This window comes from Pituophis catenifer, unplaced genomic scaffold (genome assembly GCF_029215685.1).
Source record: "Pituophis catenifer annectens isolate HBS135680 unplaced genomic scaffold, rPitCat1.0.hap2 SCAF_15, whole genome shotgun sequence".
NCBI classification, from domain to species: domain Eukaryota; kingdom Metazoa; phylum Chordata; class Lepidosauria; order Squamata; family Colubridae; genus Pituophis; species Pituophis catenifer.
In genome coordinates, this window is record NW_027256895.1 from 20,063,888 (window position 1) to 20,090,169 (window position 26,282).

Below are 26,282 nucleotides of genomic sequence, written 5' to 3' on the forward strand. Positions count from 1 at the left end.
AATATAGCTGCACATTGTTCTCTATCTTAATTGTGCAAGTCTCCAAAATCTACATATAAAGGATATGAAGCAAATGGAAAGAGTTGTCAACATTTCCTTTTCATGAGCTGATGTTTATTGTTCAGTTCAGGTCTCATCACAATGATAAAACACTTGGGGGAAAAGATACACACCAATAAGCCAGCACTGGAGGAGATCATGGAGAAGATCTCCACAGCCAGCATATACTTTCCCTTTGTGCTTAGATAGGTTGGAATAAAGCACAGCCAAACACTGCAGAAAACCAACATGCTAAAAGTGATGAATTTGGCTTCATTGAAACTGTCAGGTAACTTTCTAGCTAGAAAAGCAGCAGAGAAGCTAAGCAGAGCAAGAAAACCCATAAAGCCCAAAACACAGTAGAACATGACCGAGTCTTCTTTGCACTCCATAATGACTTCTTCAGACATTGACTTCATATCAAAATCTGGATATGGTGGAGATGTTATCAGCCATGCAGCACAAACACATATTTGAACAAGGGAGCAGGATAGAAGAATGAAACTGATCATCCTTCCCCCAACCCATTTCCTCAATTTGGAACCAGGTTTGGTGGCCATGAATGCTAGAACCACAACAAAAGTTTTGGCCAAGACACAAGAAACTGCCACAGAAAAGATGAGGCCAAAAGCTGGTTGTCGAAGGAGACATACAATCTTATCGGGTCTTCCAATAAATAGAAAGACACAAAGGAAAGAGAGCAAGAGGGAAATTAAGAGTGTATAAGTGAGATTCCGGTTGTTGGCTTTGACAATTGGGGTGTCTTTATGTTTTACGAAGATTGTGATTACCAAAGTTGTCTTTAATAAAAAATAAAGAGAAAGAATAGTCAGACTGATCCCCAGGGGTTCTTCATAGGACAAAAAGGTGATTCGCTTTGGAATGCACATATTTTGATGGAGGTTCGGAAAACAATCCTCTGGACATGGAGAGCAGTCATCCATGTCTGAAAAAGAACACAGTTGAATTTATTTGGTGCATTATAGACAATGTTCTACCCTTATCGCTTAGTCCCATTATATTTGAAAATTTCCTACCCTTCTCCTTTGATATTTTCCCCTCTGGACATAGATGGCAATCATAGCAACAAAACAACTTCCCTTCTTTCTTGGCCTTGCTGTGTCCTGTCTCGCAAGGATCATTACATAAAGATAAAGGTAATGCCTAACAATGAATGAAGAAGAATTTTTAAGATACAGAGAGGAAAGGAAGTGCTTGGAGAGATACTTTTAATGTAGAATCAGCAGGAAAAAATAGATTAATAAGCAGAAGTGATATTATAAAAGCATTTGGTCTGAAATAATGATTCATTAAACATCTACATTTATTGGTATCTATGGCTTTTTTTAACCATCATCATCATTCTCCAAAGACAATTTCTGTGCTAGTTAGTTAACGATGGTTTTCTCAGCCTCTGAATTTTGAAATCTCCAGACTGATGAAATCTAGTACATTGGCTTGCAGCTTTTACTTCAAAACCATGAAAAACATTGTCCATAATTAACAGAGGGCCAAAGTAAAGAGTACATTCTATACCAACTACACATAATTTTTCCTTCCTAAGGACATTTGTACTTAGCCCAGTCAGAGACGATGCTCTGGGACTTTCATCAATAAATGTATTTTTATGCTACATAAATGAAGGCAAATCGGTTTAGATTCAAATAGCTAACCTGATTAAAGCCTACTGGCCATGTGATGGAATCTATAGAAATATTGAAGAACTTGTCTGCTGGAGCTGTGGGATCCACCGTCCCAACTTTGACCCTTGCAAAGGACTGGTTTGGGAATGTGACCCAGTTGATAATATCAAATCCACCAATGAATTCTCCGTTTTTATCAAAGGAGATCTTTTCACCAACACTATTGTTGAATCTGATTCTTCTCAGAATAGAATGAACCTGAAATATAGAGACAATAAGAGGAGAAAAAGACAAGAGGGGGGAAGAAAACTTTTTTTTGTTCAAAATACATATCTGGATGTTTCTTTAAAGAAAGAAAATATAAGCATTAGTTTTTATTTTAATTTAAGGCCAGTATTAAACAAATAACATAACAATCATTCCAAAATAAGGGTAGATCAGGGGTGCGTTCGAAATTTTTTTACTACTGGAAACAACACCAAATGTTGTAATTAATCCTTACAGGATTAACCCTGTAAAGTGGAAAAAAACAAAAGGAGATTTATTTGAACAACTGGTTCTCCAAACTGCTTAACTATTTAACTACTTAACAACTGGTTCTACCAAAGTAGAATCCCACCACTGGGTCTACCCATTTATTTTTGCAGGCACCGGTCTACTCATTTGTTTTCTTTTAACTCTGATCAACTGTAGGGCGGCCCTTTAACTATTTAACAACCAGTTCTACTGAAGTAGAATCCCACCACTGGGTCTACCCATTTATTTTTGCAGGCACCGGTCTACTCATTTGTTTTCTTTTAACACTGATCAGCTGTAGGGCGGCCCTTTGAAGCCCCACGGCAAGAGTTTAAACAGTTTTTTTCCCTCTAGCCATCAGCTGGGACTCAGGAGACAGCAATAGATTGGGGGTGGGGCCAAATAAAAGGTAAGAATAACTGGGGGGGTGAGGGAGAGCAGGAGGTAGAACCGGTTCGTTGACATCATATCGTCACTGCTACCAGCTCGGCCGAACCGGGCTGAACCGGGAGGAACCCACCACTGGGGTAGATGTAAAATATCACATTACTGAAATAAAATTAATATAGAATTTCAATAAATAAACCCAGTGGAAAAAAAATAAAACTAGTTTCTAAAGCTACTTAATCCATATGACTTCGGATAAATATATAAGAAATGCTAAGATGTATGAAGGCTATAAAATTTAATACTATTCTTACTTAAAAAGAGTATTATACTTGCAGTAGTCATGCTAAAGTATGATTTGAATTATTGCAGCTACAATCCGACAAACTAGAAGATAATAAAAATACTTTAAAAACAATCCAACAAACCTCAATATAATAAAAAATATTTAAAATATGTAATTGAAAATATATATACACATTCACGCATTCAAGTATACTTTTTAGTTACATTATATTTTTATCTTGTTATTGATTCATATATTAGAATAAAGGTAAAGGTTAAAGGTAAAGGTTCCCTCTCGCACATATGTGCTAGTCGTTCCTGACACTAAGGGGTGGTGCTCATCTCTGTTTCAAAGCCAAAGAGCCAGCCCTGTCAGAAGACGTCACCATGGTCATGTGGCCAGCATGACTAAATGCTGTTACCTTCCCACCAAAGGAGGTCCCTATTTTTCTACTTGCTGTCAGCGTTCCAAATTAGGCTTTCTTCCAGCGCTGACATAACAAGATGAACTTTTACCTAGTGTTGTATGTTACAGATAGTGTTTCCTGGGAGACGAGGATGGGGGCTACATTCCTGTGAAAAGAACGTGCCGGGATGTAGAGATGGATCTGTATGATGGCCAATGGGACTTTGGGGTTGGAGAGAGGAAGAGGAGGGGGTTGGAAGGAGGGGCCAGTTTGGCTGCAATTTGAATCAGAAATGTCAGATATTGCTATTCTTAAAATAAAAATGATTCATTAGACAGTTTGCACTGGAGAATGAAGTTTATTCAAGATAGCACCGAAACCTGACACTTGCATTTTTTTACATGCTTTTGAACTGCTAGGTTGGCAGAAGCTGGGACAAATAACAGGAGCTCTTCCCCTTACGCGGCACTAGGGTTTCGAATCGCTAACCTTTCGATCGACAAGCTCAGTGTCTTAGCCACTGAGCCACCGTGTCCCTTATATTAGAATATATTATCTTATACTCAAAAGGAAAAAATAAAAGTGTCTCTGAGGATTTTACTTTGCTAGTTATTGCCAGGGGTGGTGCTCATCTCCATTTCAAGGGCCAGTGAGCCATCATTGTTCTACGACAGTTTACGCCAACCTATGGCTAGCATGATATCATGGAGCAATGTTACCTTCTCGCCAAAGGGATACCTATTTATCTATTTACAATTGATCCCTTCAAACTGCTAGGGCAGTGTGGTGGGAGCTAGGACGAGAACAGGAGCTCGCCCCATCGTTCAATGGGCTGTCGGCTTTCCAGTCGATAAGCCCAGCTTCTTAACTGCTCAGCCATCGTGTCCCCCTTTATATTCAAAAGTGAGAGAAAAATGATCACAAGACATATCAATTTATGGTAGCCTGGATGGGGTTCAGGATCATTTCACTTAAAGGAATCATATGCGTTCAGTCATCACTTACCTAAGGAACGGGCCTACAATATGTGAGATGCCCATTCCTGGCCATTGAGCAAAAAACTAAGGAAATCGGCCTTTCCCCACCCCTCACTAATGAATTGTGAATAGGAAAATATCTATATCTTTATATTTTTTAGGAAACTGTATTCTACCTAAGAAATCATGTCTGAGGAGAAGAGGTTAGGAATGTGAATTGAGGACCAAAGGCAATGCCCTTTCTTTTACTGGATGTGTTCAAAGAGAAGTAGGGTCAACATTGACTGAGATGCTGAACTTTGTAATCCTGCACTAAGCACAGGCTGGATTCGTTGGCTTAAATGTACATTTTTCAAGCTATGATACTTCCATCCCATGGAAGTACAGACTGTATGTCTCACAAAAACTAGGGTCAAAATAACATCCTTTCTTGGTCCTCTTTATTCAGCCCCTGAAAAGCAACTTGGTTTGAGTACAGGCAGTCTTCTATTTACAACAATTCATTTAGTGACCATTTGAAGTTACAAGGGCACTGAAAAAAGTGACTATTAACCATTTTTCACACTTACCACCGTTGCAGCATCCCCATGGTCACGTGATCGAAATTCAGATGCTTGGCAACTGACTCATATTTATGATGGTTGCAGTGTCCCAGGGGCATGTGGTCACTTTTTGTGATTTTTTGACAAGAAAAGTTAATGGGGAAGTCAGAATCGCTTAACAACCATGTTACATGTTAACAATTACTACCAACCTGCCTTCCATTGAGGACCTGTATACTTCACGAATCAAAAAGAGGGCTGTGAAAATATTTACAGACCCCTTGCATTCTGGACATAAATTGTTTCAATTTCTACCCTCAAAACGAAGCTATAGGGCACTGCATACCAAGACAGCTAGATACAAGAACATTTTTTTCCCAAATTCTGCTAAACAAATAATTCCTTCAACACTGTCAAACTATTCACATTAGACTGCATTACTATTGCTATTGGTCTTCTCATTGTTCCTGTCGCCCATCTCCTCCCACTTGTGACTACATGACTGTAACTTTGTTGCTTGTATCCTTGTGATTTATATTAATATTGATGGTTCCCTAGTATGATTTGATTGCTTATTGTACTGTATGACTGTCACTGGATTTTGTGCCTTATGATTCTTGAAGAGTGTATCTTGTCTTTTTATGTACACTGAGAGCATATGCACCAAAGATAAATTCCTTGTGTGTCCAATCACACTTGGCCAATAAAGAATTCTATTCTATTCTATTCTATTCTATTCTATTCTATTCTATTCTATTCTATTCTATTCTATTCTATTCGATATCTTAACAACAGCACTGAATCACTTAACAACTGCGGCAAGAATGATTGTAAAATGAAGCATAACTCACAACTGTCTTGCTTAGCAACAGAAATTTTGGGCTCAATAGTGTTCATAAGTGGGGGACTACCTGTACTATGGGTGTGATATAAGGATAAAGAATGAAAGAACATGAAGATAGCCACTCCACAGAGAATACTGTAGATATAGATAGGAGAGTGCTTATTCTGGCATGAAATTGTATATAAGTGTAAGATAATAGAGAAAGCAACTTGGAAGAATCACCATGTATAATTCTTGGTTTTGGGCTTGCCAGGCAGACAATTTCATGGACATAAGTATAGTCTAGGAGATGCAATTGAAATTTTGTTGAATTCCATTTAAAATTTTAGTACAAGCAAATAAATATTTCAATTGGTTAATCTTTTTGTAAACCCTCACTTTTTCACCTAATGGCCACAGCCCAGAAGAATATTATTCACTAGAGCTTATAGAGCAATATTGGAACTACAGATATGGTGGTTCCTACATTACTCTACTTACAGACTTACCTGCCACAACACTTGATTGTGAAAATGTTTCCTTCCTTTTTTCACTATTGTTGTTTCCCTGGATTTGGACATATATAGAGATTGTAAAGAATGTGCCACAGCATAGGCTGCATTGTAAATATTGTAACTCTGTCCACTCATGTGTGTTTCAAACACAGATGTGGGAAGGGTCTCAAGCCTCTCCAGTCCAGTACATTTTTTCTCAGATGTCTCAGTTTTTGAGCTTGAAGAGAAACAATTGAATGCCTGTTCCCAGAAATCGTTCCGAAAATGATCTTGAGGGTTGTTGTTTAGATTTAGGTTTTGAAGAAATTTCTGGAAGTCTTGGACCTCCTTTGTGTGAACTGCAAAGGATAAAGCACCATGTAGGAAATGGATATTCCAAGATTTATGAATGGCAACTGAGGTGTAATCTGTCTGAGCGGTTATAAGCCAAATTTTTTTCTTCCTTGGTATATCCTCCACTTCTGAAAACTGGAGGAAAGTTCTCAGACCTGCTAAGGACTGAGTTCCACCATATAAGATTATCACATTGGCTGTGCTGTTCATGAGAACATGATACATATGTAGTCCTTCATCTATGGTATCAGTAAAATCACTGTAAAATGCTACATTTGGGAACTCTGCTATGAATTCAATGCAAATGCCATGCTTGGAAAATGTGGGGAGCACCTCCTGGACAAATTTCTCTCCTTTCTCATCCTTCATTACAAGAATTCCAATCCAGATCCATCTAAAGTATAGCAATAGCTGGAGGAGGCCCTTATGTTGGTGGGATTCATCGGGAAACATTTGTTGGAAGAAAATTGCTTGAATCTCTTTATCCATGACTGGAGAAGAGCCATAGGTCAACTACAGAAAGATAAACATGCAATTGCAAAGGTCTATGTGAGCCTCTGAAGCTATGTACATTCGAGTCTTTCGGTGCCCTTGTTCTTACCAAGCAAAACATTGTGCAACTAAATTGTATTTATTTAGGAATATCAACCAAGATGTCACAAAGATATTTTTCTGGGAATAAATCTCATTATGAATAATTCAAATTTGAAATTTAATTCTGTGTTTGAAATTGGGGTTTGCTGTTCTGTGCCAAACATCTCCATTATCTGTTCAGAGTACAATTATTCATGCTGCTATGCTGATCCTAGTAAGTGTGGGAAGCCACACACACACACACACACACACACACACACACACTCCAGAAGAATGAAATATTTTGGGAAATATTAAAAAAAAAAGGCAGAAGAAATGGGGAAAAAAATCTTAAGGGAGGTAGAAACCAGAACCAGTCTCCCTGCCCCCAAGCAGAAACTGAGGAAGCTAGCTTTTAGAATGCAGATTTGGTCATTGGTTTAGAAAGACTTGGTCAGTCAGGAAACTCCAAATAAGTAATTAGGAAGCAAGAAGGGTTGAGAGGATTAGCTCAGAGAAGCACCTAGGATTTGCATTTCCCCTTTGCCTATAGAATCAGCCATGACCCCATAGGAATCTGACAACAGCCAATAGAATATTAAAGGACATGTTCTTGCACAGGAACAGGAAGCTCAAATACAAAGCCCAAAGAAGGTATAAAACCCATCCATTCTCAACTCCATTTTGTCAGCTGTCCCTGAATCACATGTGGTTGGTGATTCCGCTTCATCAATAAAGGGAACCTTTCTTTCCAATCAGCCTCCAGCCTCCATTTTATTTCAAGTACCTTTCTTCCGGATTGGAACTGAACCAGATGGATTTTTCTGCCAACACAAGCAAAAAATAATAGCTAGGAATCTGAAAGGTCTATGCTTTTTAGAAAGAGAAAATACAAACATCTGGGAAGGTACAGCAAAATAATAAGGTATATCTTCAGCTCATCTTTACCTGAGGAAATTTGTAATTCCTCATGGAGGAATTTCTCTCCTTTTTCATCCTTTACAACAAGAATTCCAATCCACATCCATCTAAAATACAGCAGTAGCTGCAAGAGACCCTTATATTGATGGGATTCATCTGGAAACATTTGTTGGAGGAAAACTGCTTGAGTTTCTTTATCCATGACTGGAGCAGAGCCATAGGTCAACTACAGAAAAATAAACATATGCAATTCCAAAGGTCTATGTGAGCCTCTGAAAACGTGAATATTCATTTCTTTGACTGCCCTTGAGTCTATGTAATGAAATACTAGTTGTTTTTATTTTGAAATATCAACCAAGATGACACTCCTAAGTTATCACTAAATACCTTTTCCTGGAACAAGTCTCATTGTGAATATTTCAGATTTGAACCTTAGTTTAACGTTTGGAATTGGAGAATGGTTTGCTATGCCAAATATATCCACTATCTGTTCAGTAACAATTATTCATGTTGCTATGGTGATCCTACCAAGCAAAAAAATAACTGGGAATCTGAAAGTTCTCTCCTTTTTGCAAACAAAAGCATTCAGATGTCTGGGGAGTTATGGGAGAATGGTAATGTATATCTTCAGTACATCTTACCTGAGGAACTTTGTAGATGCACAATACAGTTGCCATGTGAAGAGCGATGTCAGGTGTACCAATGACTGCAGCCAAAGTTTTTGGGACCCCACACTTGTAGTTAGGGATGAATTTTCCCTGAGTGAAAGGCAGCAACATTGAGGCAAAGTAAGTCCAGCCTGGACTAAAATGGCTGTTAAAAATGTGGAAGCCCAGCGTGACGTTGGGTAGAATCTGGGGATTTTCATTGATTTGTTTTATAGTAAACACTAAAGCCAAGATATGCTGGTAATTCTGAAAAAATATTCTGTAAAACCAAAAGAATCAAAATGAAAAATGCAGTAAAAGTTGTTTGCTTCTTATTTTGACACTTGCAATCTTTCAGTGCAACACATTTTATGGAATATGTGTCCTGCCCCTCTCGCCAAAAACCATAGTGGTAGTTATATCTGACCATGGTGGCACAGTGATTGGAAGGCAGTTTTGCAGGCTAACTCTGCCCACTGACAGGAGTTTGATTCTGACCAGCACAAGGTTGATTCATTCTTCCATCCTTCCACCATCAATTAAATGAGGACCTAAATTGATTTGGAAAATATGCTGATGTTGTAAACTGCTCAGAGAGTGCTGTATATAAATCTAAGTGATATTACCATTTCTTGCTTCATAAATTATGTCCCTCTATATTTATATACTCTCTGTATAGATGGTTCTTTTTATATAAATGTAGATTTGGATCTTTTTCAACTTTACATGGAAACTAAAGTAAAATATAACTTCATAAATCTAGCATTTTGTTTAAGATGCTTTTTTTAAATTTTTGTCATTAAAGGAAAAAACTTGAAGCATCATGTGATTTAACAGCAATGTCCAGAACTTGAAATGATGTTGTACGTACATAAGTCCATCATGAAACCCCTGTGAAGGATGTTGACTGAACTCAATGGGTTTAGAAAATGTAAAGAATACAGAAATAATGCCAGCAATGTTAATCTCTCCAAGCTGATGATGTGTGTGATGAATAGGAGGAAGCTCATCAAAATCACACTGAAGGCTAGGAGCCTTGCACACTACTTGAGGCAGTACTATTGAGAGTAACTGCATGAATGCTAACATCTTCCATGAGTGTCTTCTTTTTGTGTACACATGCCTCTGTCTGCCACAAGATCTATGAAGTAGATCAGACTGACCTGTCTTCTTGAGATGTTTTTCAAAGGGAAATAGAGAGTGTAACATACTATCATTCCTCAACTCACAAAGGTTTGGGGCTTCCATCCATGGGATGGAATATCATGAGAACAATAAATAACATCCTTCAGGGTCAGCTCCTCCTTTTCCCATGGAGACCCATAGAATTTGGAAGAGACAAACAAGCTAAATCCATTACGATAGAGATACTGTCACCTATGTAAACATCTACAAAACATCTGAGGCCCTCTTGAGGCAAGAAGGAATGAGCCACAAGAAAAATATAATATCTTGAGATCTATAAACCAAAACAGAGATATAGTTATAGTTATGGCCATATGTATAGGCATTGATTGTAGCTACTGTAGATCTATTCTGTCCTGTCCTGTCCTGGTCCATTCTGGTCAACTCCAGTCCACTCAACTCTCAACTACACTTTTTTTGTTAAATTTATATTGTATTGCAATACTTGATTGTCATGTGGTTGAATTCTACTAATGGCATATAATTTTATTTTATTTTTTTATTTATTTATAATTAAATTTATATACCACCCTACTCCCGAAGGACTCAGGGCAGTGAACAGCCAAAAAAGTAAAATATACATAATACAAACATTAAAAACCATTTAAAATACATTAAATACTTTGGCCAGATTTAAAACACCCCAATTATAAAACCAATTTAAAAGCAATTCAAAAGGGAGGTTAGGCCAGACTAGCCTGCCGGAATAAGAATGTTTTGAGGGTGCGGCGGAAAGTGCGCAGATCTGGGATCCTCTGTATATCCGGGGGGAGCTCGTTCCAGATGGCATGTGCCCCCACAGAGAAGAACCCCCCCGGGGGCTGCCAATTGACATTGTTTGACCAACGGCACTCTGAGAAGACCCTCTCTATGGGAGCGTACTGGTCGGTGAGAGGCTATTGGTGGCAGAAGGTGGTCTCATAGGTACCCCGGTCCTAAGCCATGGAGCGCATCATTGGGGTGATCCGGGGTGGAGATGTACAGCTGAGTGTCATCAGCGTACTGATGGTACTTCACCCTGAAACCACGGATGATCTCACCCAGCGGCTTCACATAAATGTTGAACAGAAGGGGCGAGAGGACCGACCCCTGTGGCACCCCACATACAAGGGGCCTTGGGGTCAACTTCAGCCCCCCTGTCAACACAGACTGCGACCGGTCGGAGAGAAAGGAGGAGAACCACCGCAACACGGTGCCCCCCACCCCTAATTCTTCCAACCGGTGCAGCCTGATACCATGATCGATGGTATCAAAAACTGCTGAGAGGTCTAATAGGACCAGGACAGAGGAGCAACCCCTGTCTTGAGCCCTCCAGAGATCATCGACCAATGTGACCAATGCTGTCTCCATGCTGTCCCAGGCCTGAAGCCCGACTGGAACAGATCTAGATAAGCCAATTCATCCAGGTTCTGAGGAAGCTGTTGCGCTACCACACTCTCAACAACCTTCGCAACAAAGCGAAGGTTGGAGACTGGACAATAATTAGCCAACACTGCCAGGTCCAGGGAAGGCTTCTTGAGGAGAGGCCTCACCACCACCTCCTTCAAGGTGGTGGGGAAGACACCCTCACTCAAGGAAGCATGAATAATCCCCTGGAGCCAGCCTCGCATAACCTCCCGGGAGGCCAGCACCAACCAGGAGGGACAGGGGTCCAATAAACATGTGGCCGCGCTCAGTCTACCCAGTATCCTGTCCACGTCTTCGGGAGTCACAGAATCAAACTCTTCCGAGGTAATATTCTCAAGACCTGCCTCCATCATCCCCCCTGAATCTACCCAGTCAGAGTCCAGGTGTTCCCGAATCTGAGCGATTTTGTCATATACATACTGTACAAAGTCCTCGGCTCTACCCTCCAAGGGGTCCTCCCGCGCTTCCAGTAGTATCCAGTAGAATACTGATTTACAAAGATTGCATTGGGAAACAGTCAAATGACAGCGTGCTAAGCATACAGCAGAATGAAGATTGGTTTACTGGCTGCATAACAGAGGGGGAAAAAATCAACTTTGGTTCAAAACCATTAGTCAAGGGCTCAAACCATTAGTCTTATACAGGAAGTGCTCAACCTATGACTGCAATTGAGTGCAGACTCTTGGTCATAAGTCATGATGCTCATGGTAAAGGTCACTGGAGGTTTCCAGCAAAAATAACACCCCCTAAATGATGCTTGCATGACTGTAAGATGCTGCCAGCACCTAAAAAATGTGGGTCAATTGCTGAGCATTCAAAATGTGATCATGTGACTGTGGAATGGGTGAGTTGACCATCAGGAGTTAAGTAGCTCTGAAGATGTCTGTAATATCTTTGAACTGAAACTAAGGAACTGTAATTTGAGAACTAGTTGCAAGTGGCAGTGGTCAATGAAGGAAGTAGGTAGTTTTTGCCACAATCTTTCAATCCAGTACCCCTTTCAGATTTATGAAACTCTGAAAATCTTACTGATTTGATACATTTATAAAAAATAAAAAACTTGAAAAACAGGTTTACGAAAACAGCACAGAGAGCACTTACAGGAAGTTTAATCTACTTTGCAGAGAGTTGGTACATTTGGATGTCCGATGGAATTTGAATTTACTACAATTATTTTTGTCCCAGAGATTTCATTGGTCTTTGCTACTAAAGAGAAAACCTCATTGCCAGCTGGAAAATCCTTTAAATTTACCCCATGCTTTAACAGAATAACAAAACAATAGAGTTGTGGGGGGCACCTTCGGGGTTTTCTACCTATCAAAAAGGAAAGCCAATAGCATTCCTTCTTCAACCTCCTGCTGAAGAAGGAAACCCAATAGCATTTTGTAGGTGACCACTACACAGGATGTGCACCAATCCTTCTGTCCAATTGCTTCAGAAACAATCCATAGACCTTCTGTCAGGGTTCCAACGGATGCCCTAATTAAATCATGAGTCTCGAGCCAAGCTTCAAAAGAAATCCAGTTATTTATTAGGAGCTTCATGTCAGCACGTTCCCAAGTAAAGCCAGCTCTGACCCTATGTAATTTACGCTCCAATTATGACCCTGTTTCCTCCCTCCCCCCAGGGTGTGATATCAATCACATTCACCAATGGAGCAATTTTGCGGGTTGTAGAGGTCACTCCCCCTTGGCATCTTCAGGTAATCCTGGGTTACAGCCTTGGGAGAGATAAGTGTGGAATGTGCATCTGTCTTTGGCTGCTGTGCCATTTCGCAGGTTTCCCATCCCGCCTGGCCTATAGCAACATGAAAGCAGGCCAGTGATGATTTGCGAGTTGACACCTTCCCTATTTAAACAAAAGCCTTATTTGTATTTAATCCCATTTCTTTTTCTATATGAACATTCTTGTGTTCATATGAATTAAGCCACAGACAAATTTGTAATTCACGTTTAACCTATATATGTAGTCAGAGCTTACCATCACATACTGAATTTATTTCAATAAATCAATTTGTACTATTATTTATTTATTTATTTAAATATATGTATGTTAAGGTACCCATGTATAATTGACTTCAGAAGGAAAAACAGTTCTGCCCTATCCAAATATAAGGGACAGGGTAAATATTGCAACATAGCAAGTCAAATATAGCTGCACATTGTTCTCTATCTTAATTGTGCAAGTCTCCAAAATCTACATATAAAGGATATGAAGCAAATGGAAAGAGTTGTCAACATTTCCTTTTCATGAGCTGATGTTTATTGTTCAGTTCAGGTCTCATCACAATGATAAAACACTTGGGGGAAAAGATACACACCAATAAGCCAGCACTGGAGGAGATCATGGAGAAGATCTCCACAGCCAGCATATACTTTCCCTTTGTGCTTAGATAGGTTGGAATAAAGCACAGCCAAACACTGCAGAAAACCAACATGCTAAAAGTGATGAATTTGGCTTCATTGAAACTGTCAGGTAACTTTCTAGCTAGAAAAGCAGCAGAGAAGCTAAGCAGAGCAAGAAAACCCATAAAGCCCAAAACACAGTAGAACATGACCGAGTCTTCTTTGCACTCCATAATGACTTCTTCAGACATTGACTTCATATCAAAATCTGGATATGGTGGAGATGTTATCAGCCATGCAGCACAAACACATATTTGAACAAGGGAGCAGGATAGAAGAATGAAACTGATCATCCTTCCCCCAACCCATTTCCTCAATTTGGAACCAGGTTTGGTGGCCATGAATGCTAGAACCACAACAAAAGTTTTGGCCAAGACACAAGAAACTGCCACAGAAAAGATGAGGCCAAAAGCTGGTTGTCGAAGGAGACATACAATCTTATCGGGTCTTCCAATAAATAGAAAGACACAAAGGAAAGAGAGCAAGAGGGAAATTAAGAGTGTATAAGTGAGATTCCGGTTGTTGGCTTTGACAATTGGGGTGTCTTTATGTTTTACGAAGATTGTGATTACCAAAGTTGTCTTTAATAAAAAATAAAGAGAAAGAATAGTCAGACTGATCCCCAGGGGTTCTTCATAGGACAAAAAGGTGATTCGCTTTGGAATGCACATATTTTGATGGAGGTTCGGAAAACAATCCTCTGGACATGGAGAGCAGTCATCCATGTCTGAAAAAGAACACAGTTGAATTTATTTGGTGCATTATAGACAATGTTCTACCCTTATCGCTTAGTCCCATTATATTTGAAAATTTCCTACCCTTCTCCTTTGATATTTTCCCCTCTGGACATAGATGGCAATCATAGCAACAAAACAACTTCCCTTCTTTCTTGGCCTTGCTGTGTCCTGTCTCGCAAGGATCATTACATAAAGATAAAGGTAATGCCTAACAATGAATGAAGAAGAATTTTTAAGATACAGAGAGGAAAGGAAGTGCTTGGAGAGATACTTTTAATGTAGAATCAGCAGGAAAAAATAGATTAATAAGCAGAAGTGATATTATAAAAGCATTTGGTCTGAAATAATGATTCATTAAACATCTACATTTATTGGTATCTATGGCTTTTTTTAACCATCATCATCATTCTCCAAAGACAATTTCTGTGCTAGTTAGTTAACGATGGTTTTCTCAGCCTCTGAATTTTGAAATCTCCAGACTGATGAAATCTAGTACATTGGCTTGCAGCTTTTACTTCAAAACCATGAAAAACATTGTCCATAATTAACAGAGGGCCAAAGTAAAGAGTACATTCTATACCAACTACACATAATTTTTCCTTCCTAAGGACATTTGTACTTAGCCCAGTCAGAGACGATGCTCTGGGACTTTCATCAATAAATGTATTTTTATGCTACATAAATGAAGGCAAATCGGTTTAGATTCAAATAGCTAACCTGATTAAAGCCTACTGGCCATGTGATGGAATCTATAGAAATATTGAAGAACTTGTCTGCTGGAGCTGTGGGATCCACCGTCCCAACTTTGACCCTTGCAAAGGACTGGTTTGGGAATGTGACCCAGTTGATAATATCAAATCCACCAATGAATTCTCCGTTTTTATCAAAGGAGATCTTTTCACCAACACTATTGTTGAATCTGATTCTTCTCAGAATAGAATGAACCTGAAATATAGAGACAATAAGAGGAGAAAAAGACAAGAGGGGGGAAGAAAACTTTTTTTTGTTCAAAATACATATCTGGATGTTTCTTTAAAGAAAGAAAATATAAGCATTAGTTTTTATTTTAATTTAAGGCCAGTATTAAACAAATAACATAACAATCATTCCAAAATAAGGGTAGATCAGGGGTGCGTTCGAAATTTTTTTACTACTGGAAACAACACCAAATGTTGTAATTAATCCTTACAGGATTAACCCTGTAAAGTGGAAAAAAACAAAAGGAGATTTATTTGAACAACTGGTTCTCCAAACTGCTTAACTATTTAACTACTTAACAACTGGTTCTACCAAAGTAGAATCCCACCACTGGGTCTACCCATTTATTTTTGCAGGCACCGGTCTACTCATTTGTTTTCTTTTAACTCTGATCAACTGTAGGGCGGCCCTTTAACTATTTAACAACCAGTTCTACTGAAGTAGAATCCCACCACTGGGTCTACCCATTTATTTTTGCAGGCACCGGTCTACTCATTTGTTTTCTTTTAACACTGATCAGCTGTAGGGCGGCCCTTTGAAGCCCCACGGCAAGAGTTTAAACAGTTTTTTTCCCTCTAGCCATCAGCTGGGACTCAGGAGACAGCAATAGATTGGGGGTGGGGCCAAATAAAAGGTAAGAATAACTGGGGGGGTGAGGGAGAGCAGGAGGTAGAACCGGTTCGTTGACATCATATCGTCACTGCTACCAGCTCGGCCGAACCGGGCTGAACCGGGAGGAACCCACCACTGGGGTAGATGTAAAATATCACATTACTGAAATAAAATTAATATAGAATTTCAATAAATAAACCCAGTGGAAAAAAAATAAAACTAGTTTCTAAAGCTACTTAATCCATATGACTTCGGATAAATATATAAGAAATGCTAAGATGTATGAAGGCTATAAAATTTAATACTATTCTTACTTAAAAAGAGTATTATACTTGCAGTAGTCATGCTAAAGTATGATTTGAATTATTGCAGCTACAATCCGACAAACTAGAAGATAATAAAAATACTTTAAAAACAATCCAACAAACCTCAATATAATAAAAAATATTTAAAATATGTAATTGAAAATATATATACACATTCACGCATTCAAGTATACTTTTTAGTTACATTATATTTTTATCTTGTTATTGATTCATATATTAGAATAAAGGTAAAGGTTAAAGGTAAAGGTTCCCTCTCGCACATATGTGCTAGTCGTTCCTGACACTAAGGGGTGGTGCTCATCTCTGTTTCAAAGCCAAAGAGCCAGCCCTGTCAGAAGACGTCACCATGGTCATGTGGCCAGCATGACTAAATGCTGTTACCTTCCCACCAAAGGAGGTCCCTATTTTTCTACTTGCTGTCAGCGTTCCAAATTAGGCTTTCTTCCAGCGCTGACATAACAAGATGAACTTTTACCTAGTGTTGTATGTTACAGATAGTGTTTCCTGGGAGACGAGGATGGGGGCTACATTCCTGTGAAAAGAACGTGCCGGGATGTAGAGATGGATCTGTATGATGGCCAATGGGACTTTGGGGTTGGAGAGAGGAAGAGGAGGGGGTTGGAAGGAGGGGCCAGTTTGGCTGCAATTTGAATCAGAAATGTCGGATATTGCTATTCTTAAAATAAAAATGATTCATTAGACAGTTTGCACTGGAGAATGAAGTTTATTCAAGATAGCACCGAAACCTGACACTTGCATTTTTTTACATGCTTTTGAACTGCTAGGTTGGCAGAAGCTGGGACAAATAACAGGAGCTCTTCCCCTTACGCGGCACTAGGGTTTCGAATCGCTAACCTTTCGATCGACAAGCTCAGTGTCTTAGCCACTGAGCCACCGTGTCCCTTATATTAGAATATATTATCTTATACTCAAAAGGAAAAAATAAAAGTGTCTCTGAGGATTTTACTTTGCTAGTTATTGCCAGGGGTGGTGCTCATCTCCATTTCAAGGGCCAGTGAGCCATCATTGTTCTACGACAGTTTACGCCAACCTATGGCTAGCATGATATCATGGAGCAATGTTACCTTCTCGCCGAAGGGATACCTATTTATCTATTTACAATTGATCCCTTCAAACTGCTAGGGCAGTTTGGTGGGAGCTAGGACGAGAACAGGAGCTCGCCCCATCGTTCAATGGGCTGTCGGCTTTCCAGTCGATAAGCCCAGCTTCTTAACTGCTGAGCCATCGTGTCCCCCTTTATATTCAAAAGTGAGAGAAAAATGATCACAAGACATATCAATTTATGGTAGCCTGGATGGGGTTCAGGATCATTTCACTTAAAGGAATCATATGCGTTCAGTCATCACTTACCTAAGGAATGGGCCTACAATATGTGAGATGCCCATTCCTGGCCATTGAGCAAAAAACTAAGGAAATCGGCCTTTCCCCATCCCTCACTAATGAATTGTGAATAGGAAAATATCTATATCTTTATATTTTTTAGGAAACTGTATTCTACCTAAGAAATCATGTCTGAGGAGAAGAGGTTAGGAATGTGAATTGAGGACCAAAGGCAATGCCCTTTCTTTTACTGGATGTGTTCAAAGAGAAGTAGAGTCAACATTGTCTGAGATGCTGAACTTTGTAATCCTGCACTAAGCACAGGCTGGATTCGTTGGCTTAAATGTACATTTTTCAAGCTATGATACTTCCATCCCATGGAAGTACAGACTGTATGTCTCACAAAAACTAGGGTCAAAATAACATCCTTTCTTGGTCCTCTTTATTCAGCCCCTGAAAAGCAACTTGGTTTGAGTACAGGCAGTCTTCTATTTACAACAATTCATTTAGTGACCATTTGAAGTTACAACGGCACTGAAAAAAGTGACTATTAACCATTTTTCACACTTACCACCGTTGCAGCATCCCCATGGTCACGTGATCGAAATTCAGATGCTTGGCAACTGACTCATATTTATGATGGTTGCAGTGTCCCAGGGGCATGTGGTCACTTTTTGTGATTTTTTGACAAGAAAAGTTAATGGGGAAGTCAGAATCGCTTAACAACCATGTTACATGTTAACAATTACTACCAACCTGCCTTCCATTGAGGACCTGTATACTTCACGAATCAAAAAGAGGGCTGTGAAAATATTTACAGACCCCTTGCATTCTGGACATAAATTGTTTCAATTTCTACCCTCAAAACGAAGCTATAGGGCACTGCATACCAAGACAGCTAGATACAAGAACATTTTTTTCCCAAATTCTGCTAAACAAATAATTCCTTCAACACTGTCAAACTATTCACATTAGACTGCATTACTATTGCTATTGGTCTTCTCATTGTTCCTGTCGCCCATCTCCTCCCACTTGTGACTACATGACTGTAACTTTGTTGCTTGTATCCTTGTGATTTATATTAATATTGATGGTTCCCTAGTATGATTTGATTGCTTATTGTACTGTATGACTGTCACTGGATTTTGTGCCTTATGATTCTTGAAGAGTGTATCTTGTCTTTTTATGTACACTGAGAGCATATGCACCAAAGATAAATTCCTTGTGTGTCCAATCACACTTGGCCAATAAAGAATTCTATTCTATTCTATTCTATTCTATTCTATTCTATTCTATTCTATTCTATTCTATTCTATTCTGTTCGATATCTTAACAACAGCACTGAATCACTTAACAACTGCGGCAAGAATGATTGTAAAATGAAGCATAACTCACAACTGTCTTGCTTAGCAACAGAAATTTTGGGCTCAATAGTGTTCATAAGTGGGGGACTACCTGTACTATGGGTGTGATATAAGGATAAAGAATGAAAGAACATGAAGATAGCCACTCCACAGAGAATACTGTAGATATAGATAGGAGAGTGCTTATTCTGGCATGAAATTGTATATAAGTGTAAGATAATAGAGAAAGCAACTTGGAAGAATCACCATGTATAATTCTTGGTTTTGGGCTTGCCAGGCAGACAATTTCATGGACATAAGTATAGTCTAGGAGATGCAATTGAAATTTTGTTGAATTCCATTTAAAATTTTAGTACAAGCAAATAAATATTTCAATTGGTTAATCTTTTTGTAAACCCTCACTTTTTCACCTAATGGCCACAGCCCAGAAGAATATTATTCACTAGAGCTTATAGAGCAATATTGGAACTACAGATATGGTGGTTCCTACATTACTCTACTTACAGACTTACCTGCCACAACACTTGATTGTGAAAATGTTTCCTTCCTTTTTTCACTATTGTTGTTTCCCTGGATTTGGACATATATAGAGATTGTAAAGAATGTGCCACAGCATAGGCTGCATTGTAAATATTGTAACTCTGTCCACTCATGTGTGTTTCAAACACAGATGTGGGAAGGGTCTCAAGCCTCTCCAGTCCAGTACATTTTTTCTCAGATGTCTCAGTTTTTGAGCTTGAAGAGAAGCAATTGAATGCCTGTTCCCAGAAATCGTTCCGAAAATGATCTTGAGGGTTGTTGTTTAGATTTAGGTTTTGAAGAAATTTCTGGAAGTCTTGGACCTCCTTTGTGTGAACTGCAAAGGATAAAGCACCATGTAGGAAATGGATATTCCAAGATTTATGAATGGCAACTGAGGTGTAATCTGTCTGAGCGGTTATAAGCCAAATTTTTTTCTTCCTTGGTATATCCTCCACTTCTGAAAACTGGAGGAAAGTTCTCAGACCTGCTAAGGACTGAGTTTCACCATATAAGATTATCACATTGGCTGTGCTGTTCATGAGAACATGATACATATGTAGTCCTTCATCTATGGTATCAGTAAAATCACTGTAAAATGCTACATTTGGGAACTCTGCTATGAATTCAATGCAAATGCCATGCTTGGAAAATGTGGGGAGCACCTCCTGGACAAATTTCTCTCCTTTCTCATCCTTCATTACAAGAATTCCAATCCAGATCCATCTAAAGTATAGCAGTAGCTGGAGGAGGCCCTTATGTTGGTGGGATTCATCGGGAAACATTTGTTGGAAGAAAATTGCTTGAATCTCTTTATCCATGACTGGAGAAGAGCCATAGGTCAACTACAGAAAGATAAACATGCAATTGCAAAGGTCTATGTGAGCCTCTGAAGCTATGTACATTCGAGTCTTTCGGTGCCCTTGTTCTTACCAAGCAAAACATTGTGCAACTAAATTGTATTTATTTAGGAATATCAACCAAGATGTCACAAAGATATTTTTCTGGGAATAAATCTCATTATGAATAATTCAAATTTGAAATTTAATTCTGTGTTTGACATTGGGGTTTGTTGTTCTGTGCCAAACATCTCCATTATCTGTTCAGAGTACAATTATTCATGCTGCTATGCTGATCCTAGTAAGTGTGGGAAGCCACACACACACACACACACACACACTCCAGAAGAATGAAATATTTTGGGAAATATTAAAAAAAAAAGGCAGAAGAAATGGGGAAAAAAATCTTAAGGGAGTTAGAAACCAGAACCAGTCTCCCTGCCCCCAAGCAGAAACTGAGGAAGCTAGCTTTTAGAATGCAGATTTGGTCATTGGTTTAGAAAGACTTGGTCAGTCAGGAAACTCCAAATAAGTAATTAGGAAGCAAGAAGGGTTGAGAGGATTAGCTCAGAGAAGCACCTAGGATTTGCATTTCCCCTTTGCCTATAGAATCAGCCATGACCCCATAGGAATCTGACAACAGCCAATAGAATATTAAAGGACATGTTCTTGCACAGGAACAGGAAGCTCAAATACAAAGCCCAAAGAAGGTATAAAACCCATCCATTCTCAACTCCATTTTGTCAGCTGTCCCTGAATCACATGTGGTTGGTGATTCCGCTTCATCAATAAAGGGAACCTTTCTTTCCAATCAGCCTCCAGCCTCCATTTTATTTCAAGTACCTTTCTTCCGGATTGGAACTGAACCAGATGGATTTTTCTGCCAACACAAGCAAAAAATAATAGCTAGGAATCTGAAAGGTCTATCCTTTTTAGAAAGAGAAAATACAAACATCTGGGAAGGTACAGCAAAATAATAAGGTATATCTTCAGCTCATCTTTACCTGAGGAAATTTGTAATTCCTCATGGAGGAATTTCTCTCCTTTTTCATCCTTTACAACAAGAATTCCAATCCACATCCATCTAAAATACAGCAGTAGCTGCAAGAGACCCTTATATTGATGGGATTCATCTGGAAACATTTGTTGGAGGAAAACTGCTTGAGTTTCTTTATCCATGACTGGAGCAGAGCCATAGGTCAACTACAGAAAAATAAACATATGCAATTCCAAAGGTCTATGTGAGCCTCTGAAAACGTGAATATTCATTTCTTTGACTGCCCTTGAGTCTATGTAATGAAATACTAGTTGTTTTTATTTTGAAATATCAACCAAGATGACACTCCTAAGTTATCACTAAATACCTTTTCCTGGAACAAGTCTCATTGTGAATATTTCAGATTTGAACCTTAGTTTAACGTTTGGAATTGGAGAATGGTTTGCTATGCCAAATATATCCACTATCTGTTCAGTAACAATTATTCATGTTGCTATGGTGATCCTACCAAGAAAAAAATAACTGGGAATCTGAAAGTTCTCTCCTTTTTGCAAACAAAAGCATTCAGATGTCTGGGGAGTTATGGGAGAATGGTAATGTATATCTTCAGTACATCTTACCTGAGGAACTTTGTAGATGCACAATACAGTTGCCATGTGAAGAGCGATGTCAGGTGTACCAATGACTGCAGCCAAAGTTTTTGGGACCCCACACTTGTAGTTAGGGATGAATTTTCCCTGAGTGAAAGGCAGCAACATTGAGGCAAAGTAAGTCCAGCCTGGACTAAAATGGCTGTTAAAAATGTGGAAGCCCAGCGTGACGTTGGGTAGAATCTGGGGATTTTCATTGATTTGTTTTATAGTAAACACTAAAGCCAAGATATGCTGGTAATTCTGAAAAAATATTCTGTAAAACCAAAAGAATCAAAATGAAAAATGCAGTAAAAGTTGTTTGCTTCTTATTTTGACACTTGCAATCTTTCAGTGCAACACATTTTATGGAATATGTGTCCTGCCCCTCTCGCCAAAAACCATAGTGGTAGTTATATCTAACCATGGTGGCACAGTGATTGGAAGGCAGTTTTGCAGGCTAACTCTGCCCACTGACAGGAGTTTGATTCTGACCAGCACAAGGTTGATTCATTCTTCCATCCTTCCACCATCAATTAAATGAGGACCTAAATTGATTTGGAAAATATGCTGATGTTGTAAACTGCTCAGAGAGTGCTGTATATAAATCTAAGTGATATTACCATTTCTTGCTTCATAAATTATGTCCCTCTATATTTATATACTCTCTGTATAGATGGTTCTTTTTATATAAATGTAGATTTGGATCTTTTTCAACTTTACATGGAAACTAAAGTAAAATATAACTTCATAAATCTAGCATTTTGTTTAAGATGCTTTTTTTAAATTTTTGTCATTAAAGGAAAAAACTTGAAGCATCATGTGATTTAACAGCAATGTCCAGAACTTGACAATGAAACGATGTTGTACGTACATAAGTCCATCATGAAACCCCTGTGAAGGATGTTGACTGAAATCAATGGGTTTAGAAAATGTAAAGAATACAGAAATAATGCCAGCAATGTTAATCTCTCCAAGCTGATGATGTGTGTGATGAATAGGAGGAAGCTCATCAAAATCACACTGAAGGCTAGGAGCCTTGCACACTACTTGAGGCAGTACTATTGAGAGTAACTGCATGAATGCTAACATCTTCCATGAGTGTCTTCTTTTTGTGTACACATGCCTCTGTCTGCCACAAGATCTATGAAGTAGATCAGACTGACCTGTCTTCTTGAGATGTTTTTCAAAGGGAAATAGAGAGTGTAACATACTATCATTCCTCAACTCACAAAGCTTTGGGGCTTCCATCCATGGGATGGAATATCATGAGAACAATAAATAACATCCTTCAGGGTCAGCTCCTCCTTTTCCCATGGAGACCCATAGAATTTGGAAGAGACAAACAAGCTAAATCCATTACGATAGAGATACTGTCACCTATGTAAACATCTACAAAACATCTGAGGCCCTCTTGAGGCAAGAAGGAATGAGCCACAAGAAAAATATAATATCTTGAGATCTATAAACCAAAACAGAGATATAGTTATAGTTATGGCCATATGTATAGGCATTGATTGTAGCTACTGTAGATCTATTCTGTCCTGTCCTGTCCTGGTCCATTCTGGTCAACTCCAGTCCACTCAACTCTCAACTCCACTTTTTTTGTTAAATTTATATTTACTGGGTAGTCCAGGTTGCCCTAATAAAAAACACTTCTTGACTCCATTCCATTCTTCCACTACACTAAACCACACTACTCTCCATTCTCTACCTTCCATTGCATTCTGTTGCAATTATTTTCAGGTATTTCTCCAGAAATTGGGATGTGTATTGCAATACTTGATTGTCATGTGGTTGAATTCTACTATTGGCATATAATTTTATTTTATTTTTTTATTTATTTATAATTAAATTTATATACCACCCTACTCCCAAAGGACTCAGGGCGGTGAACAGCCAAAAAAGTAAAATATACATAATACAAACATTAAAAACCATTTAAAATACATTAAATACTTTGGCCAGATTTAAAACACCCCAATTATAAAACCAATTTAAAAGCAATTCAAAAGGGAGGTTAGGCCAGACTAGCCTGCCGGAATAAGAATGTTTTGAGGGTGCGGCGGAAAGTGCGCAGATCTGGGATCTTCTGTATCTCCGGGGGGAGCTCGTTCCAGATGGCGGGTGCCCCCACAGAGAAGAACCACCCCCGGGGGCCGCCAATTGACATTGTTTGACCAACGGCACTCTGAGAAGACCCTCTCTATGGGAGCGTACTGGTCGGTGAGAGGCTATTGGTGGCAGAAGGCGGTCTCGTAGGTATCCCGGTCCTAAGCCATGGAGCGCTCTAAAGGTAGTAACCAGAACCTTGAAGCACACCCGGAAGACCACCGGGAGCCAGTGCAGCTCGCGCAGGAGGGGAGTCACATGGGAGCGCCACGTCGCTCCAGTAACCCCCCACGCGACCGCATTCTGGACCAGTTGGAGCCTCCGGGTGCTCCTCAAGGGGAGTCCCATGTAGAGAGCATTACAGTAGTCCAGGCGGGAAGTGACAAGGGCATGAGTGACCATGAGTAATGAGTCCCGATCCAGAAAGGGACGCAACTGGCATATCAGGCGAACCTGATAAAAAGTCCTCCCGGCCACAGCCATCAAATGCTCTTCTAAAGACAGCCGTGAGTCCAGGAGGACACTCAAGTTGCGAGCCCTCTCCATGGGGTCCAATGACTCGCCCCCAATAGTCAGTGATGGCACCAACTGACTATATCGGGACGTCGGAAACCACAGCCACTCGGCCTTGGATGGGTTGAGCCTGAGTCTGTTTCTCCCCATCCAGATCTGTACAGCCTCCAGACACCGGGACATCACTTCAAGGGCATCATTGGGGTGATCCGGGGTGGAGATGTACAGCTGAGTGTCATCAGCGTACTGATGGTACTTCACCCCGAAACCACAGATGATCTCACCCAGCGGCTTCACATAAATGTTGAACAGAAGGGGTGATTGGACCGACCCCTGTGGCACCCCACATACAAGGGGCCTTGGGGTCAACTTCAGCCCCCCTGTCAACACAGACTGCGACCGGTCGGAGAGAAAGGAGGAGAACCACCGCAACACGGTGCCCCCCACCCCTAATTCTTCCAACCGGTGCAGCCTGATACCATGATCGATGGTATCAAAAGCTGCTGAGAGGTCTAATAGGACCAGGACAGAGGAGCAACCCCTGTCCCGAGCCCTCCAAGGATCATCGACCAATGTGACTAATAATAATAATAATAATAATAATAATAATAATAATAATAATAATAATAATAATAATAATATTAATTTTATTTCTATACCGCCCTTCTCCCGAACGACTCAGGGCGGTGTACAGCCAATTTAAAAACACAAGACACAACAATAATTAAAAATTAAAATAATTAAATAGATTTGGCCGATTTAAAAAATGCTGTCTCCATGCTGTACCCAGGCCTGAAGCCCGACTGGAACAGATCTAGATAAGCCAATTCATCCAGGTTCTGAAGAAGCTGTCACGCTACCACACTCTCAACAACCTTCGCAACAAAGTGAAGGTTGGAGATTGGACGATAATTAGCCAACACTGCCAGGTCCAGGGAAGGCTTCTTGAGGAGAGGCCTCACCACCACCTCCTTCAAGGTGGTGGGGAAGACACCCTCACTCAAGGAAGCATGAATAATCCCCTGGAGCCAGCCTCGCATAACCTCCCGGGAGGCCAGCACCAACCAGGAGGGACAGGGGTCCAATAAACATGTGGCCGCGCTCAGTCTACCCAGTATCCTGTCCACGTCTTCGGGAGTCACAGAATCAAACTCTTCCGAGGTAATATTCTCAAGACCTGCCTCCATCATCCCCCCTGAATCTACCCAGCCAGAGTCCAGGTGTTCCCGAATCTGAGCGATTTTGTCATACAGATACTGTACAAAGTCCTCAGCTCTACCCTCCAAGGGGTCCTCCCGCGCTTCCAGTAGTATCCAGTAGAATACTGATTTACAAAGATTGCATTGGGAAACAGTCAAATGACAGTGTGCTAAGCATACAGCAGAATGAAGATTGGTTTACTGGCTGCATAACAGAGGGGAAAAAAATCAACTTTGGTTCAAAACCATTAGTCAAGGGATCAAACCATTGGTCTTATACAGGAAGTGCTCAACCTATGACTGCAATTGAGTGCAGACTCTTGGTCATAAGTCATGATGCTCATGGTAAAGCACTGGAGGTTTCCAGCAAAAATAACACCCCCTAAATGATGCTTGCATGACTGAAAGATGCTGCAAGCACCTAAAAAATGTGGGTCAATTGCTGAGCATTCAAAATGTGATCATGTGACTGTGGAATGGGTGAGTTGACCATCAGGAGTTAAGTAGCTCT

The 26,282-nt window shown here is 39.8% G+C and overlaps 2 protein-coding genes across 2 annotated transcripts; both read right to left on the reverse strand.

Annotated features, from left to right (window-relative positions):
• Window positions 1-86: 86 nt before the first annotated feature.
• Window positions 87-9,697, reverse strand: LOC139324553 (vomeronasal type-2 receptor 26-like). Its single transcript, XM_070954265.1, has 7 exons — window positions 9,480-9,697; window positions 8,603-8,888; window positions 7,989-8,187; window positions 6,129-6,958; window positions 1,713-1,940; window positions 1,077-1,203; window positions 87-985 (listed from the first exon to the last, which is right to left on the reverse strand). The coding sequence occupies exons 1-7, from the start codon at window positions 9,695-9,697 to the stop codon at window positions 87-89; spliced, it is 2,787 nt and encodes a 928-aa protein (XP_070810366.1).
• A 3,736-nt stretch (window positions 9,698-13,433) lies between these two features.
• Window positions 13,434-23,039, reverse strand: LOC139324554 (vomeronasal type-2 receptor 26-like). Its single transcript, XM_070954266.1, has 7 exons — window positions 22,822-23,039; window positions 21,939-22,224; window positions 21,326-21,524; window positions 19,476-20,305; window positions 15,060-15,287; window positions 14,424-14,550; window positions 13,434-14,332 (listed from the first exon to the last, which is right to left on the reverse strand). The coding sequence occupies exons 1-7, from the start codon at window positions 23,037-23,039 to the stop codon at window positions 13,434-13,436; spliced, it is 2,787 nt and encodes a 928-aa protein (XP_070810367.1).
• Between the last annotated feature and the right edge of the window lie 3,243 nt (window positions 23,040-26,282).

Excerpts from the sequence above, each read along its gene's own strand:
- LOC139324554 (XM_070954266.1), bottom strand. The coding sequence starts at position 23,039 with ATGTTAGCATTCATGCAGTTACTCTCAATAGTACTGCCTCAAGTAGTG. Across the intron at positions 21,525-21,938 it reads GCATCTACAAAGTTCCTCAG|TTGACCTATGGCTCTGCTCC; the intron begins GTAAGATGTACT and ends ATTTTTCTGTAG. Across the intron at positions 20,306-21,325 it reads GGAATTACAAATTTCCTCAG|TCATGGATAAAGAGATTCAA; the intron begins GTAAAGATGAGC and ends GCTCTTCTCCAG.
- LOC139324553 (XM_070954265.1), bottom strand. The coding sequence starts at position 9,697 with ATGTTAGCATTCATGCAGTTACTCTCAATAGTACTGCCTCAAGTAGTG. Across the intron at positions 8,188-8,602 it reads GCATCTACAAAGTTCCTCAG|TTGACCTATGGCTCTGCTCC; the intron begins GTAAGATGTACT and ends ATTTTTCTGTAG. Across the intron at positions 986-1,076 it reads GAAAATATCAAAGGAGAAGG|ACATGGATGACTGCTCTCCA; the intron begins GTAGGAAATTTT and ends GTTCTTTTTCAG.